Source organism: Nycticebus coucang, chromosome 12, assembly GCF_027406575.1.
Source record: "Nycticebus coucang isolate mNycCou1 chromosome 12, mNycCou1.pri, whole genome shotgun sequence".
Lineage (NCBI taxonomy): Eukaryota > Metazoa > Chordata > Mammalia > Primates > Lorisidae > Nycticebus > Nycticebus coucang.
Window position 1 is genome coordinate 24,164,960 of NC_069791.1, and position 19,004 is coordinate 24,183,963.

The 19,004-nt window shown below is 37.9% G+C and overlaps 1 protein-coding gene across 2 annotated transcripts in view; it reads right to left on the minus strand.

Annotated features, from left to right (window-relative positions):
- The window catches only part of PDZRN4 (PDZ domain containing ring finger 4), a 376,475-nt gene that overhangs the window by 141,566 nt on the left and 215,905 nt on the right, over positions 1–19,004 (minus strand). Inside the window, exon 1 of one of the 2 annotated variants that reach the window (XM_053557730.1) lies at positions 10,274–10,603. The exons of the other annotated variant lie outside the window; for it this stretch is intronic. Within the exon in view, the coding sequence (XP_053413705.1) occupies positions 10,274–10,342 (69 nt within the window). The 5' untranslated portion in view covers positions 10,343–10,603. Of the gene's footprint in view, positions 1–10,273; positions 10,604–19,004 lie in introns of those variants that run through there. 2 annotated transcript variants of the gene reach the window in all.

Consider the following 19,004-nt stretch of genomic DNA (forward strand, 5'->3'; position numbering starts at 1 on the left):
TTTATTAATGCAGTTCTGACTATGTCCCCACTCCTTCCTATTCCTTGACTCATTCTGTGTTAAAGACCTGCTCTGGGCTGGACACCGTGTGGGGTAATAGAGACACAGCAAAACTAAACAGAAACACAGAAGCATTTGACTATAATTGACATTACAAAGCACCATCGAAGAGGAGCATTGAGCAGAGTGAATTATTCTGTCTTGAGTTGAGAGAAGACTTCAAAGACAGCAAACCTTGAATTGAGTCTTAAGGAAGTAGAGTTTTTCCTAAGGAAAAGGAGGGAGAGGGAAGGGCACTTTAGGTAAAAGGGACTTTGTCCTGACAGACAAAGAGATGGGAAAAATCACATTGATTTCGCATAGAACATTACAGTTTTGTTTAGCTAAAATTGGGGCTAACAAATTAGGAGAGAAAGAAGGAAAGACAGCAGATTGTGAAGATCTTTCATGCTAGGAATAAATTTATGGAAATATGGGGAAAGGCTTTCAAGCCCTCAAAATTAGGGAGTGAAAGTCATTTTCTTATATGGACGGGCTCTCCCAGATGAGATAATTTGATTTAAGCTGTTACAATGACAAGTTGTTTTTTTTTCTGTAGACCCTTTCAAGAAGAAATGTTAATGTTATCTTTTTCTTTTCTCCTTCCTTTTTTCTTTGCATCCCTCCCTTCTCTGAATTTCATCTTCCTTTTGTCTTCCCTTATCAGATAAATTCTTTGAGTTTCTCCCATGTGCCAGGTGCTCCGTGGTTATGGGTCAGTTCAGTGGATAAATATGGAGAGCTCAGAGGGAATGGGGCATTTCATATTTATAACAAAATGAACATGGATGTTAGCATGAGGCAGATCCCGGTTTGAATTCCAGGGGTTCTGCATGCTGACAGTCTGAACTTGTCACTTGATTAGTTAGTGCCTCAATTTTATGTAAAATGGAGACAGCATTATTATTCATCTCACAGGGCCCTCATTAGACTGAAGTGGGATCACAACTACAAAAGTTACCATTTATAGAACCATGTGTGTACTATATTATGGCCTTTAAACATATTATCTCATTTAATCCTCAACAACACACTTAAAGGTTGATGTTAATCAATTAAACAAATGCTCAATGAAGTGAAGTAACTAAGTCACAGTCAGAGAGGAAATAAGTGGGGTTATTGCTTGATTCAAAAGCCTCTGCTCTTTCTTCTATGGATAGTGCCTTTCCACACCCGTGCTTGGTACTTTCTATGCACTGATCAAAGACAGTAAAACATTTTCAGTATTTTCCATGTTGTCTTTGCACCGAGTCTCACAATTGCATAGGCAAAATCAACTTCAAACATTATAAATATGAGTGAAGAAATGTAGAACGTACTTAAGGAGTAAATGGCAAAATCTATCTCTTGCAGGTCAACTTAGCATGCTGTGCTTTTTGTTTTGTTTTGTTTTAGCAGTTTTTGGCTGGGGCTGGGTTTGAACCCGCCACCTCTGGCATATGGGGCCAGTGTCCTACTCCTTTGAGCCATAGGCACCGCCCCATGCTGTGCTCTTTTAAATGTCAAGTGAAAAACATTTATACATACTCTATGACTGAAATGGAGTTAAGCCTCTATTTGAAAGCATTCCCAGATTGTTGAGTGTCTTGGGGTGATGATGGCATTAAGTCCATTCAGTTTTGCAATGGAGATCAAGAACCCCATATTTTCATTAGGCTATTCTTCCTATTTTCCCCCAAATATGTCCTAGTCATCTTTCTATGACTTTGTTTTTACAATACATCCTGGACATTAAACGCATTATCTTCAAATGAATGGCATTCAATAATTATGCTGAATTAAAAAATGGACTTTGGTTCCTAACCTAGGCTATTCTAAACAATGATGACTGTTAAGCTGAAGTCCCTTAAACAATCCTTGCCCACATAGAACTCTGTCTTTTCTCTGTCAGGTCCCTGCATTGGGTCCCATATGTCCACATTTGTCTTCTAATGACTTTCATGGTATACTCTTTGAAGGTTAGCTTCTTAGCTTAGGCTTCTTGTGTATTCTGTGTTACCATCTAGCAGAGTACTGAGCATAAAGCAGGTGCAGAGTCATCATTTGTGGTTATTCAATGAAAAATGCTCTTTCACAAACTTTCTTTTACTTTAAAAAATATTAACATCTGAATTCTATCATGATTCTATTATACAAAACATTAACTACCATTGATTATAATAATGGTCTTTCATCTGTGGATTTATTTTTTTTAAACCATAGTAAGTATTTTAGAAATTCTCTTTGTTCACATATTCTTAGAATAGTATTATTTTTTTTTTTTTAAATACAGTATCTGAAACAGATACTTACAGGGCTTGGGAGAGAGAGGTTAGTTCAGGAAAAAAATCTAACTGCCACTGAGATAAGAGGTTCCCTCCCCTAAAAAATAAAATAAATAAAACATTTCTACAATATTTCTATAAAGCTAGAGAAAGCGGAAGGGAGGGGGGAAAAAGCAAAGCTTCACAGGACTCAAACAACCATAAAGCAAGATTTACAGCGTGTTACAGAATGGCACAAATTAGCAATTAGATGTTATATGTTGAAATACAGGAGAAAATGGGGCTGCTATCTTTTAAGCTTTTTGTTGAAGGAGACAATAAACTTCATAATAACCTTTTTAAAACTGGTGTTCCACATTGAGAGTGATAGAATTAGGAAGGAAGAAATGAATACTGCTGGAAGGGAGATGGAGCTGGGACAGGTTATATTGAAGACTTTGCAAGTGTTGCATTTAGAGATGAAAAACACAGCTGCACTTGAATTATCTAGAATTTTAAATCTGAAGACAAAATTACCACCCAGTTGTACCTCAATCCACGTGAGTCACAAGAAGACATTTCTTAAGAATAACACTTCAAATTATTAAGGTGTATGCTCTACGTTGGATATTGAGAGAAACTGTGTCTGCAGAAGACTGAATGATTGAGGCAGATTCTGTTCTGGACAATTTGTTAATTTTCCCCCATTAATTATAAATGTTTCAAGAGTATGGATCCTTCATAAAACCACAAGCCAAAGACCTCTCCTTGATTACCTAGTGATTTAAGCCTTGCGCCTTTCTTAATCACTTACTAAGATTGATTGAATACCTGTTAAATGACTTGTGAAGATTCAATATATGAAAATCTACTCAGATAAAATGAATGTACTGGACAGTGACTGACTGTTGGGGAAGGAGTACCAATTAATCTTCGTAGTTAATTACTTAGTAACTTTTATAAAGACACCACTGTTCACTAATGATATGCACTTCATTTGTGACTGAGATGATTGGAAGTGAACATCAAAAATGCATGTTAAGTCATTATGTAGAATCAGATCATGTATTTTTGAAACATTTTCAATAAGTGAAATTAAACAATTTTCCAATCAGATTATCCTACTTTACCATAAATTCAGTTGAGCTGAAGAGTCAAATATCTCAACATATTTACTAGCTGAGTTTTTAGTAACATGCCTCGGTTGTGTACAGTAGGAAACCAGGGAAAATATTTTCCTACAATGTCTCATCAAAAGACAGAAATACGCAGTAGGAGATGGCTGTCATTCTCCTAAGTCTATATTGATTAAATAAATGGTGAAAATTTAAATAAATTAAGTGTATAAATGTTAAGGAAATACACGATAGTCTGACCCTTCTAGTAGTGAAAGTCACTTTACTTATTAAAACTACCTAAATGAATTATAATCATCAAAATATTCATTTTTGTAAAAAGGACCTTTTGTTATCAAAACCACTATACTATGTAAGCTTTTCTTCAAGAGTCTTGTATAATAGAGATTCTAGCTCAATGTACACGTTTTATTTCTTAATCACTGTATTATCATCACTATCTGATCATCCTGCTGTAAGATGTGAAATCAACTGATCTTACTTTTTAAAGATAGCTTTCATTTTTAATCTTCACAATTATAAGAAATTTTGCCCCCCCCCAAAAAAAAAGGCCAAGAAAAAGCTGTACTTCAATGTTCGCTGGAACCTCATTTTTGATAATCTGTCATATCTCAACTTCCTAAAAGTACAGTCAACCTTCCCTCTCAATGCATCCCTTTCTGGATTACTTTTACACATTTTTGCACTTAAATGCTCTTTAATCATCACCCGGTTAGGTTTGCCAGGAAGCCAACTCTGAGCTTATGGTGTCGTGTGAAAGATGGTTACTAAGAAGTGTTCTTTTTGTGGAAGAGAGAGCCAGGAAGCAGGACTGGGGCGAGGACAGAATGAAACGGGTCCAACACCAGAGACAGGAGTCTCCTGACCTCACATTGCCTCTCAGGATGCCCCAGGTCCTTGACCAAGATGGCCTGACTTTTATATCCCCACGTCACTGCACCATGATTGTGGGCTTCCCAGGAAGGGAATAAGCTTGGGTGAGAGGGCTTTCTGCAACTGAGACAGCTCCGGAGGAGCTGACAAAGTCTTCTGCTGATAGCACTTTTGGAAGCTGGGGCCAGTCTTTTCTGAAGAGGGATCTGGATAGCACATCACATATTTTCAAATCCAAAGGCACTGAGATTATTAACTTACTCTACACTCTAATGCATACGACCACCTTGCCCACTCCCTTTTCAAGTCTCTCTTAATTTCCCCCACAACCTTCCGCTCCTCCTCCTCCTCCCCACTCCATAGCTTCAGCATTCTCTTTTTCTTTCTTCCCCTTGGCCAGTTTCTCAGGATTATTTCCTTGCCTCATAACTCTCCTCACCTATACTTCTCCTCCTCACGTTTCACATGCACTTGGGTTATCTCTTCCAACAGACGTATATACACCAAGTTTTTGTTTTGAACACTCACTGTTCCTCTGTCAGCTGGACATTGGTCCATTGGTCGGATAGCCCATAAACGAAATTATCATAAAAACCTTCTCTTCCTTTCCAGAACTTACTTCCCTTATTTCTTCTCTCTGTAAACTTCATGACATCTGTTGAGTCTCATAAGCCCCAAACCTGCTGAATTTACCTCCTCATGGGCTTCCATTTTGTCTTTCCTTTACATTGTTCCCACCACCGACTTCCCCTCTTCAGCAGACTCTCAGTTGGTTCCCTCTGTGGTAGTCTTGGTGGAGTCCGCCACCTCAACTCACCACACCACAGTCAAATACGTATTGTCAACTCTTACCAGAGGACTCTCCCCCCACCCCTAAAATAAACAAAAACAGAAACAGCAAACAAAAATTGGAGCCCAAGGTATTCTTCAGGGTCTGGTCTTGTCCATTCTTGTGCCATATCTGGATGCTTGCAACACTCTAGTGACACTTGTGGCTGATAGTTCCTTACCCCAAATCCATTCACGCCCGTCCCCTGTTTTCTACCTACAGGAACTTTTCTACCTTTTTAAGTACCATCTTTTGGTTTCCTCTTCCTTGTCACCCACTTCCCAAGCCCCCATCATGTTGAGCTCTTTTGCACTCCTACAGCCAGCTGTCAACATCTCTGTTGATTGAATGCTTCACGTACCACATTAAATGGAAATTCTCTGTTTACGTGCCTTAATGGCAAGACTCAGGAACTGAAAGTTTTGTATTCAACCACATGTCTAGAGTTGAAGGCACCTGCTGAGTGGTTAACAAAAGTAAGACATTACCATGATGTGTCTTCACTTACTCTTCTGATTGTGAGGAACAGAGATCTCATTCAAGCAAATGAAATGGTGATTTATTGTAGGAAAGCTGGAACAGGGAAAATGAAGGCACTCTGAGCCATTCTGCTTCTTATACCTTAGGCTTCTCTCTCTCATGTCTCATCTGCTTCATTTCTAGGTGTCTCGGATTCCCTTAATAGGTCTGATCTTCATGTATATGATGAAACCACAGACACTCAAGTTCCCAACTTCTTTACTTCAAGTGCACACGTGCTCACTCTCTCTCATTCCCTCCCTCCCTCCTTCTCTCCCCCTCTTCATTCCTTTATATCCTTTACTAGTGTCCTGTTTCCCAGTATAAATTCCTGAGATTTAAAAAATCCAACTGGCCCCCCAAAGTTATGCACAGGGTGTTTGCTTCTGGTTTAATGGAGACATTTGAATAACTAGTGATGGAAACAAAAACAGAGGTGGAAGTGGACACCAAGCGTGTTCCACAGAAGCTGTATAAAAAGAATTGTATACAAGGTCCCAATTGGGAGGCTAAATTAAATGAAAAGAAAAAAAAGGTCTGGAGCGATTAGAGATGGCATTGGGGACTAGGGGAAGCACAGTGAGAGATGGGAAGGTGCCTAAGCACAGCTCAGGAGGGCCGGGAATATTGGAATGAGTTTTCTTTTTTTTACTTCATTTTATACTCATTGGGAGCTAGCAAGCATTTTCTACAAAATTATCCCAGCAGCAGCAATCAAGGGGGCTAGGGTCACCTGACAAGTTCTGAGAGGGGATGTTCTTATTGTGATATAAAAGGGAGTTGATGAAAGGAGCTGTGACTTCAGGAAGGCAAGATAATATGCTGGACACCATCCTTAAGGCAAAGGAGCAGTGAGCCCACTGCGAGGGTGAGGAAGCCAAAAGGGTCCCTTCTCACCCAATGGCTGTAAGTTTTGTTAAAAGTAAGAAGGAAGGTGAGACCTTCACTAGTGCTAAGGAATGCAGGGAAAGGGGTGTCATTTGGGGAGAGAGGTTACAATATCCGAAGTTGGCTTTACAGACTATGAGACAAACATTTCTGAAGGATCTGTATCCAGAGAAGCGAGACGCAGGACATTCAAGAGGACACTGTAGAATAGAGGGGACTTTAGCATATTTGTAAATTACAGGAAGGGATCCTGTAACACCTTGTGGAATTTGTGTGAGATTTAAATGAGATGATTATCAGGGAAAGTTCTTAGCACTGTACCCACGATACAGTAAGTGCTCACTGTTAGCTGCTGCAAACAGTGTTGTTACTTTCAAGACAGATTCTGTTTCAGTTTATGAAGTCATGACTGTGGGTGGCAAGGAGACATTTCAGCTATGCCAAACCATTCACATTTCCAGAAGTGTTGGGCAACAGTGTCCACTTAGAAAAGAAAGGCAGTCCCAGCAGTCACGCTGCCTGGAGAACCAGAACTATTCCACTTCCGCTTTCCCTGAAATTGAAAGCAAATTAATTTCTTTTTCTCTAATGTGGTAAGTAAATAAGGACAGAATCTTGACTATTACATTATAGGACTCAAAGGAAATCTGAACAATAACTGTGTTAATGGTCCAAACTTGTAAACATTTCCTCCCAGTTATAACAGATTATTCAACACCAAGGAACATCCCTTTGATAACTGCCATCGTGCAATCAAAAAGTTACCTTTGATTTATGTGTGCAAAATCAAGCTGAGAAGTCATTAGATTTAACTACTGCCATATAACCTCACTCAGAAATAAATCTGTTAGTAGGTCAGAAAAACCTAACAAGCTCTTGACACTCTCTTGGTCCAGGTGGCTATTTGACCAAATTAATACAAAACAGGCAATTCAGTTTGTGTTGAGAGAAGGGCATTGTTCAGATGACTCATTTGTTAATTCTTAAGAGGTTAATAAATAACCTACTTTGAATAAAATAAATCACTGCAGATAACAATTGTGTCCTTGGCACATGTAAAAGTTAATAGATGCATGAAGAGATGTGAAAACCACTTGGTGTGAAGATTACTGGATCTACCCAAATCTTAGATTCTTGCATCTGTGTGCAGAGTGGAGCCTGATTGGCCCAGCTCCAGCTGAAAATGATTTTCTTGAGGTGACATTCCATCTCCTGTGCCAATTGAAAGTCTTAGCTCCTGTATAGGAGCGAACGATAGCAACAGAACATAAACGTGACCTCATTTCACACCTAACCACATCATTCTGATTGTTTCTCCAGACCCCTCAGTGAGCACATTTGCTTTTGTTTACTGCAGTTGTAAACCTGAAACTGACCTGTGTTATCAGGTCAGTAAATGTAGAAAGAAAATGTGAGCAAGTTCAATATCGTAATGATTCTATTATAAAGAAGTAAACATTTGGCTGTTGGCCTTACATTTAGTATTCACTGCTAATCTTAAATTGTCATCACCCTAGTCTTCCATTTGCCCTAGCTCTTAAGAAATAATGAGAACAGAAAGAAAAAGGCAGGTGATCTGAGAATTACAAGTCTATAAATAGATATGATTGGGGCCATCGGGTGTTAATGTTTTGTGAGTTAATTCATTTTAATATACCAGCAAGAAACACTCCAATCTCAAGTCACTTTTGTAAATAGTATCCTCTCTTAGGGGGGCAGCTATGTGCCCTTCTGAACACCTGGGTAAGAACATATTCACTTTCATGTGTGCTCTAAGCTGCCTTTCCTCCAAATAAAAATAGAAACTAGTTTTCAGCACCACACGGGGCTCCAGTGTATTATATGAGCCTAGCACTGGTTTCCTTTGATATCTTATCTATTCCATTAACTCAATAAAATGGAAGGCAAAGCTGGGGACAAACTGTGGGAGAGCTCCCCTTGGAAACACAGGCAAGACATTTAAGCTGGGGTTTTAAAACTTATCTAATAAAAGCCAGTTAAATGGAAGCTAATACTTCATTGCTTGCCCCCTTTATTAAAGATCATAAGTACTGCAACACAGGAGTGGAGGAAATAAAATAAATATATGGAGGAGTCCAGGTAGAGGCAATAAAGAGTATGGCTTATCTATTTTCTCAAGATTTAGGAAGCACTTGAAGGAAAAACTCAGAGACAAGCATTTTAAAAATCTGTAACAAAGGCTCCTGCTTCTTAGCAAATACAGTGGTCCTTTCTGAATGCAGTAACCCTGCTTGAATTCTTAGTAGAATATAAACAGCATCATTTAGGCATAATCAGGGAAGATGCCACCCATCACCTCATCTACATTATACTTTAATATAATTTTAGCGATTTAGAGAAAAAAAAAAATAGGTTGATGAACCCATTCCTCACTCCTCCACCCTCCAAAGAAAAACAATACTGAGAACTCAAACTCCAATAACCAAACTAAAGGAAAGTGTTCCACCTAGAGACTGTTTTCATGAGTCAAAGTAGACGAGAGCTTATCCAGCCTATCCTTGCAAGTTCATAGTAAAAAATGAGGGAAAAAGTATCGCCCCCAGTGTAATTAACAATGTTAATCTTCTTTTTCCTCTCTACAGCGATAAAGCAGTCATTTTTACATTTAATTAATGCAGAGGATCATTTTGGAAACTGGCTAATGAGCCTCTGATCACATTACCATGAAAATGTGCATTAACATTGCAACTGAGGAGGCTGTTTCATGTGTAGCAAATCCACTTTGTAATTAGCCCACTGTGAAACCGATCACGTCAGGGGGAAATCTGAGGGAGCGAGGAGGCAGTGGACCACCAACATCCCAAACATTGCCTTTCATCAGCAATCTCATCTGAAAACAAAAGCAGTGGTGTGTCGCATCTGGGACAAACGGAAAGAAGGGAGAAATAAACTTTCTTTTGCCAGACAAGAAATTTGAACTTAAGCAACCCCCCTAGGGGAGCCAGCTTAAATAATCAATTAAAAGAATTCCATTGACATTATGGAGGCTGAAGATACTGCTTTCTTATTTTTATTCTGTAAAGCACTCAGATACACATTACAGAGACACCTGAATTTATACTTTTTCCTAGGTCACACACCAATATTACAATAAGTTCTTGAAATTCATTTCTAGTGCTAAACAAACAAAAAATTGTAAATAGGATCCAAGAACAAGCAGCAAGAAAATCCCTTTATCTCCTCTTAAGCCAAGACTTCTCATACATATTTCTGTCTCATATAATACAGAAATACTAGGTCTTCCTCTTAAACCAAAGCACAAATTCCTAATTAATCCAATAATTTCCTCTGACTAACAACATTTGGCAAGAAACTTTTCCTCTCTATTCAAAATAACTGAGATCATAGACCTATTAAATCCCAATATTCATGCAGACAATGATACAATTGATTCTCAAATGTCAACAGCATTCCAAAATGAGAGAGGTATCTCCAAATCTTACAGACACGGACCTCAGTGCTAGCCCTCTTATGTGACTGACATCTTGGCAGTGGATACACAAAATGTTAAAAAGAATCCCACAGGAAGTCATCTGAAGGGGGAGTGGCAAGGAAGCTGAAAACTGCCACCCAAAATCAAAATAAAAAGCCCCAAACCAGCAAGTCTGCCCTCAATTCTGAAATGTGCTGAAAGGAAAAATAAAGCTAGCCAGAATTCATTTACCGTCTTTCAGACAAACACAAAGCCTGGCCATTTAAGTGTTGATATCAGACCCTGCACTCACCTGGGAAACTTCATAGAGCAGTTTGTAGTGTTCCTCTCTTTTCTGAAAAGTGCACAAATTGCAGCCCATTCTAAGAAGCAGAGAGAGAGAGCAAATCTTCTAATTTCCCCAGAACTGAAAGGCAAGTGAACTGAAAGGGAATCACCCTCCAGACTTGACTACTGTTTTTCATCAGTCACTTCAGTCCAGAAACACAGACAAACCGCTGTTGCTGGAAGCGTGAGCCAGGGGGTTGTGTAGCAGCATGCTCTTCTCCGCTTTCCCTAAGTATCCTGCACTCACGGATACACACACAGAGTTTCCAGTCAGTTCATGGCAACACTCCCCCGTCTCTGCATCAGTGCACATGACTACACAGATTCCAGCTCATGAATATTAATAGTGCCTCATTGATTATTTATGACAGAACATGTTAGCAGGGAGGGGTGTCATAGCTGCTGCTGATGACAGATGAATATTCACTAATTAAGAAGCAAATGTAGTGTGGTTAAACAAAATTCACTTGTGTCAATACCATCTCTGTTTATTAAGGGTAGAGGGGTTGAGCACAGGGCATTTCAAAAAAGAACACACACTTAATTTCTCCATTTATGTGAGCTTTTAATATGGCAATAAGAAATTCAGAAACAGAAATAGACTTAGTTCACATCTCCATGTCCTGCAACAATGAGAAGAAATATTTTTGTCATTCTTAAATCTAGGAGGGAATGAAAATAGGAGCAATTATTTAAATTTATAAAATAAACACAGAAGCAAAGGAAAATTTGGAGGAGGGGGTCTGATGGGAAAAGAACAAGGTGGGCAATCTCATTCAGGTTTAATTCTGATCTTACAAAAATAACTGAATAGCTCCCATGTAATGACTATTACTAACGAGGAAACAAGCATGTTCTTTTAGTATAAATAAATAGCATTTCAGTATACACGAGATGACACTTGTACAGATAATAAATATTTTAATTAGATAATCGGGCCATTTCTATTGAAATATATATTTGCAGCACTATAATGTAAGCAGATCTATATTTAATATTAGAAAAATACAATGCCTTTTCTCATAAAAATTCCAATGCATATAGTATTTATGCTAATTTTATTAAAGTCATATATAATATTTCAGGAAGCTGACATTGGCAATATTTAAATTCTAATGTAATGCACAATGATTCCATTTGTGAGTCTATATTTAGAGTTTAAAATGTAGAAAGGTGAATGCAGACTTAAAAACTAAGCTTAGAGGTTTAGATAACAGAAATAATACATTGAACTTCACACTTGCAAATACATGTATTACAAGCTGGCAGTTTTTGTCTCTTAAAGATATAATATAAACAGTTAAAGCAGACAATAAAAGAAAATTCCTTTTGTTCCCATACTGACTTCTCCCCAACCTCCGCTAATTAAGAAGTATGTCCCTGTTCCAGTACATCTTTAAACTGGACAGGATAGCAGGTGGGTTCCAAAGCAAAAATAATTACTTGGAAACTGATGACTCTGGTTAGAAATTACATTGGATCCTGAAGATTTTTAATTGGTCAACACTGACATATAGCTACTTTTTGGAGTCCAATTTCCTAAAAGTGCTTTGTCAAATGTTTAGAATCAATAACAGGAAATGATTCTAATGAGCACTAATTGTTAACAAATTGGCTTTGCAACCAGCAACACCTCAACACAAGCAAGAAGCAAGGGGACAAGCAATCATCTGCTGCTTATCAGCCCCTTCCCTCGGGATGTAATAATCCGATTTTCTGGGCCTAATTTCACCTAACAGCCTGGATGAAAGCCAAACTGAGAGACCTACATTAAAGTGGCATCATAATTGGGAACACTGAATGTGAGCAAAGTTCACCTGGATTGCCTGCAAATTAGAAACCACTTGTAGGAGGTACTAATCACATCTTCATTCCTTTATGGACTCATAGAATGATAGAATGTCTTCAAGGAAGTATTTGAAGGGAGCTTATGAAAACCAATGGTAGCCACAAACAGAAGCAATCTTTCTAGGTGCAGTTGTAAAAATATATCTGCCTGATACTTTTCAGAGTTTCAATTACATCACTTCCCAAGAAGGGTTCTTGGGCTAGAGTCCACATCTTCAAAGAAAGCATTGACTATTTCTTTGAAGGATTCTACATTAATGAGCTGTGAAAAAAAATTATTGATTCTCAGACGCTTAAATTCTGTATTTTAACAAGTCAGAAAAAGGAATTAGAGTGCAGTAAGGCAAGGATGGCTCACACATCTCTCAATGAAAGTGCTTCCTTCGCTAATAAAATTATTTTTATGTGATGGGTTTTGAAAATTAAATAGGAAACAGTTATTAAAGCTTGGGGTTTTCATACCATACTCTTTTGTAGTTGGTATTTAAAGAAAAATTAAACAATCTAACTTAAAATATACTTTTTTAGTTATCAAAAAGTGAAGAATAAACTTTGCAGGGAAGTAAGCAGTATCAAAGTGAGGTTATTCCGTCATTGTGTTATTCCGTCAGGTTCTGTGTCTGATTCCTCTATTTCCTCCTTCTGTTATTCTGTTTTGAAGTAAGAACAGCTTCTCCAGGCAGGACCTGTCGCTCAGTGGGTAGGGAACTAGCTTCGTATACCTAGGGTGGCAGGTTCAAGCCCGGCCCCAGCCAAACTACAACAAAGAAATAGCCAGGCCTTGTGGCTGTCGCCTGTAGTCCCAGCTACTTGGGAGGCTGAGGCAAGAGAATCACCTAAACCCAAGAGATGGAGGTTGCTGTGAGCTGTGATGCCACAGCACTCTACCGAGGGTGACAAAATGAGACTCCCGTCTCTGAAAAAAAAAAAAATAAATAACAGCTTCTTCTACTACTTACCAAATGCTGTTCTCAAGCCATTTACCCTGGACAGATTCTCTCTTCTGCTACCTATGGACTCAATCCCATAGAATTGAAGGGTGCTTGGGAACGAGAGGCTCATAATTCCTAGTTCACTAAATTTTATTAGAATATGGGAATTCATTTCTTCAGCAACTAAGCCACAAATTCTTGCATTGGAATATAAAGTTTTGAGGTAGATAAGGAGAAAAGCGTTCATCTGAACAATGTTTAAAAAATAAAAATAGACTGGATGATAAGATGGGATAAAAATACAAGCAGGGATAGAATGCTTACCTTTTCAAATATCCTTGGGAAAAGAACTCACCAAACTGTAAAAAGCATATCTTGGGTATGTATTTCAAGATATATTTATTTATCTTAACTGCTTTTAATTTGTGTGAGTTCACTCCACACAATTGCCTTGGCATTCAAAATAGGACTGATTCATAAGAGGCTAAACTGGTAAGTAAAAGGAAGAAATCCAATATTTTTCTTGATTTTCTATACCAGTAATTAACTAAAGAGTAGGTGACAGGGAGTTTCTCTTCATAGAATCATTCTTGCAAATAAATGAAGCAATGACAGACTATGCCGTGTCTGCGATCCTTAATTCATGCTAACATGACACACCCATACACAAGAGACAGACAGACATTATGTGCCACCAGACAGAAAAAAATAATACCAGTCTTTAAATAGCCTTTCCAAAAGTGAGCAAATTATAGGAAATGCAGAGGATAGGGGAGCATATTAAAATATACCATGGGGATGCAATCAGCCCAATTCAGACTGTGGGCACCACCAGGGGTCCTCAAACTTTTTAAACAGGGGCCAGTTCACTGTCCCTCAGACTGTTGGAGAGCCGGACTACAGTTTAAAAAAAAAACAAACTATGAACAAATTCCTATGCACGCTGCACATATCTTATTTTGAAGTGAAAAAACAAAACAGGAACAAATATAATCACACTGCCACATGTGGCCCACAGGCCATAGTTTGAGGACCCCTAGACAGACACATACTTTGGTTTTAGGGAGAAAGAGATAGAGAAGATGAAGAGGGAATCTATAGGCTTTGTGCTCATAGTTCAATGGTTAGGGTGCCAGCCACATACACTGAGGCTGGCAGGTTCGAACCCAGCCCAGGCATGCTAAACAACAACAGCAACAACAAAAACAAAAACAATAGCTGGGTTCTGTGGTGGACACCTGTAGTCCCAGCTACTTGGGAGGCTGAAGCAAGAGAATTACTTAACCTCAAGAGTTTGAGGTAGCTGTGAGCTGTGACTCCATGGCACTCTACTAAGAGTGACATAGTGAGACTTTCTCTCTCAAAAAAAAAAAAAAAAAGAGGGAGTCTATAGATTAAAAGAGTCATTAATGACATTAAAAAAAAGTTTAGTCATTGCTAAACTATAGTTTTATCCAAATGTGTCATTGGGCTAATAAAATTCTAAATATAAACAAGGAAATAATTGCCAAACCAGTCAAGATGGTGGTTACCCTTTAGGGGAAGAGAGGGCACTGTGATTAAGAGGGGCTAGGAAGTGTTAGTGTGGTTAACAAAGTTCTAACTCCTCATCTGGGGAGTGGTTGTGGTTTTACTAGGTGGTCACATTATGATTTGGTAAACCGAACTTTATTTTAGGTTTTCCTGTATTTGTGCTATATTTGACAGCAAGACTTAAAAAAAAAAGAAAATGACAGAAGAGGCTGGCCTGAGTCTCATTCCTGCCGGTCAATGCAGTACGCAGGAGGAACTAAAGGGAGACCTATCATTTAATCCCAGAAATCCCACTACTAGGTGTCTATCCAAAAGAAATCATTTTACAAAAAAGACACCTGCACTTGAATGTTTATCTCAGCATAAGTCACAATTGCAAAGATGAGGAATCAACCTAAACACCCATCAACTGTATGTGGACTAAGAAAATGTGGTATATGTATATATGTATACATAATATTTTATACATACTTTGTATCTACACACACACACACGTATATCATGGAGTACTACTCAGACACAAAAAAGGAATGAAATAATATCTTTTGCAGCAATTTGGATGAATGAAATAATATCTTTTGCAGCAATTTGGATGAATGAAATAATATCTTTTGCAGCAATTTGGACCATTACCTTAAGTATCTCAGGAATAGAAAAGCTAACACCGCATGTTCTCACTTGTAAGTGGGAGCTAAATGATGGGTATATATGGTCATAAAGTGGTACTCAAATAATGGGTTTTGGAAACTAAGAAAAGATGAGGGTGGAAGAGAGATGTGGGATCAAAACTTAGCTATTGGGTACAGTACATGCCATTATGGTGACAGGCACACTAAAAATCTTGACTTCACCATTGTACAATTCATCCATATCATGAAAAACATTCATACTCTCTAAATCTGCTGAAATAATAATAAAAATTTCTTTTTAAATTAAAAAAAAAAAAAGAAAATCCAAAGAAGACTATTCTGGATTACCAATCCCCTTGAGTCCATGACAGCTTCACAAATTGTACATGATGGCTTTCTGTACTGCCTCTTACACTGACGCTTGTGTTCTGTTCCTGTGCTGACCTGGAAGTTCAGGAGGTAACTTCCCTTTGTCAGCCTGTCTTTATCCTCATCACTATCACATGCAGACCTTCCAACCAGGCCCACCACCCACCTTGACACATGGCTTTCATTCTAGTCTCCATCCTGCATTCATTTTAGGGAAAAGACAGGCTCTTTTGAGTATTACTAAGATACAGAGCTGCCTAACATTTTCTGAAGTTTCATTGTGTCATATTCAATTGCAAAGACAAAGAACTGGAGGTTCAGAAAGACCATGACTTGCTCAAGGTCAACCTGACTCAGTTCTCTAATTTCCATTTCTGTGGTGGAATTCAATAGTTAATCTGCTGATCTATCTCTAGAAGAGGAAGCTTGAGCTACATTGATAGGTCTTTACCTGATGGTTGAAGAAATGGAGGATAGCCTTGGAAAGTGCTGAAATTAAAGAAACAAAAGATAGAATAACTTGGCAAAATAGATCTAGCTTTAAAAAAGTAGTTTTTGGTGAAAAATATAAATTTTATCTATGTGTCACGGCTAAATACCTTCAATCACTTAAGATTGTAAGGTATTTAAGTGTACACTTAAGTGTACCTTCAAGACAATACACTTCACTAAACAGTAATTAGGAGCTTCACTAAATGCATAACAGGTTGACCAACTCATCTGGGTTTGACTGGGACTTCACTGGCTTTAGAGCCCTAAGTTTCAGGTCCTGAAATCCCTCAGTTCTGGGGGAAATGGTTGCCTGAATGCATACTTCTTTTTTTAGTCTCCTACAAAGGTGAAATGCTGTATAGCAGCACACATAGCCCTGCCTTTATCCCAGATGCTTCTCATTCTACTTATTCTTTAGAAACTCCACAAATCGATCTGTCCATACTGTGGTCCAGTTTAAGGGTTCTCTCCTCCCTGACCCCATAAGCTAGCAGTCATCTCTTCAATTTCTAAATTCTCCATGCATTTTATCAATACCCATTTCAAGGCACACATTACCTCTCCCTTTACATCATTTTTATTTGCATGCTTTGCCCCTCTCATTTGACTATAAGACATGGGAAGGCAGAAGGAACGTACACTTGATCTTTGAGATCCCCAAACTCTTAGTATTGTACTTTCCATATTACGGGTCCTTCTGCAAATGCATATTGAATAAATGAGCGTAATTGGGACATGCTAGTGCATCTGAGTCTGGCAAAGTGACATAAATTTGTGTTTGTTTTTCTATGCCTAATTGCTACATGACATTTTCACACATTAGGGTGGCTTTAAGAATATTAAGTTAAAAGACTAAAGGACCATAAGCATAAAATGTGTTTAATTTGATTCAATTCTATAAACACAAATTTCAGAGTCCATGAAAGAACATTATAATATCCGTGACAGGTGTACAAATGCGTAAGGTACAATCAAATGTGTTTCATCAGTTATTTTTGTATTTATGTGTATATACTATCTGCATGTTTAAATTCACATTCTGCTCTGCATGTCAGCCACTTTTTCACCCAATTACTCCACAAATATTTAGATCATATGCCTAATAGTATATGAATGCCAGGTATTTGGAAATATATTTCATCTCATTTAGTTTCCAAATATCCTTGAGGTAAACTTGTCAGATATTATATTTTATTTATTAATGATGAAATAATTAGATGTTGAATTCCCAGTGCTAGGAGACCTAAAGTTTTTACCTACTGTCAACTAACATCATGAATCTAGAAAGATTCCTCCACCGTTCCCATGTGTCATCTCCTTGCTTGAGTATAGCTCAACAGATCTATGTGTAAGCCAGCATCTTTTCCACACGACTGTATTTCACTAACTGATCATCTTCAATTTACATCTGCAGTCACTTTTTTTAGAATGGAAAGTGCCTTACCACCTTACACACTCCTGAGAGTTTCCATGTTATTGGACTAGACTCCAGTGGAAAGAGAGAGCATGATGGTTTCCTATCTGAGCCCATCACTATCACCTGTGTTGTTTGTATAACTTATACACTGAGGTAATATTTACTCCGCAGGCTGACTTGGAAGATGAAATCACATAACAGACACAAGAAGGGATTTATGAACTGCGAAGTGTTTCACCCACATTGGTGTGCTGGTTAAGCGGTGGTTCTGTAGTCAATATGCCCTGGGTCAAATTTCAGTTTTCCCCAAGTTCTATCTACATGCATGACGTGGGGCAAGTCATTGTAATTATTTTTTTTTTAATCTTTACTTTTTCTTTTCTCAGCCCTAAAACATGGATAATAGTATGTATCATAGAGTAATTGCAAGAGATAAAGTTGTAATGATAGTATGTGTCAGTCATACCTGGCACATAGTACGTATGTGCCCAATATATGTTGGCCACGAGTAATCATAAGAGGAAGCATAATAATAATAATGATACTCATTTTAGATTTCCAAATTGTCTAATGTCATGACAAAACATTAGAAATAGACAGTCTATTGCATTATTTGAAACTTACTTCATTGCAATTTTATGATCATCCTTCTGTCTACCTTGTTGCCAAAGTACACTTATGCTGGTCATTCAATAACTTTGAAAAGGCTGTTTCTTACTTCTTTGTATAACAGAAATAGTGGCATAGAAGTACCCATTTTGTAAGTGTGACACACATACCTATTTCTTTTATGTAATGAATATAATGTACACATTTAGAGTACTCTGAAATTCTATTTATTTATTTATTTTATGTATAATGTGTAAGGAATGCAGGCATAAATGTACTAGAAACCAACGAGGAAATGCGATTATAAAATAAGTAGTTAAATAACATCTCTTTTAGGAATAGTAATGAATTGGTGTAATCCAGTGTAATGTTAGCTTTTTGGACTTGAACTTCTAGAGGCCAAGGTATCATGTTTTGATAATGTCACTGTGCTCAGCAACATCACAGTTATAAAGGAGGGTTTCTTCAGAATGCTTCCATCACCACATTCAGTTCTTCAAAAGTGGTCCACTAAATGATTAATAAATACTTTCATTCAACCAGTGTTTATTAAATAGCATTGAGTAGAGCCTGGTGACAATTCCTAGAGATTTTTCTAAAAATAACAGCTACATGTATTTAGTACGTTTTGTATACCATAGTTCTAGCACTGTACAGCATTTTCACTTACTTCTCATGTCAGCACTCTGAAGTGTGTACTATTAACATTTCTTCTCAACATGGTGTCATAAGTAGTAAATGGGGAGGCAGGATTCAAACCCAAACAGTCCGGACCCCCTTTTGAACTAGTATTTTACACCACCCATCATCAGAGATAGTCATCATTGTGATAAGTTTCTAGATAGCTAGAAGAAGGAATTGTGGTGA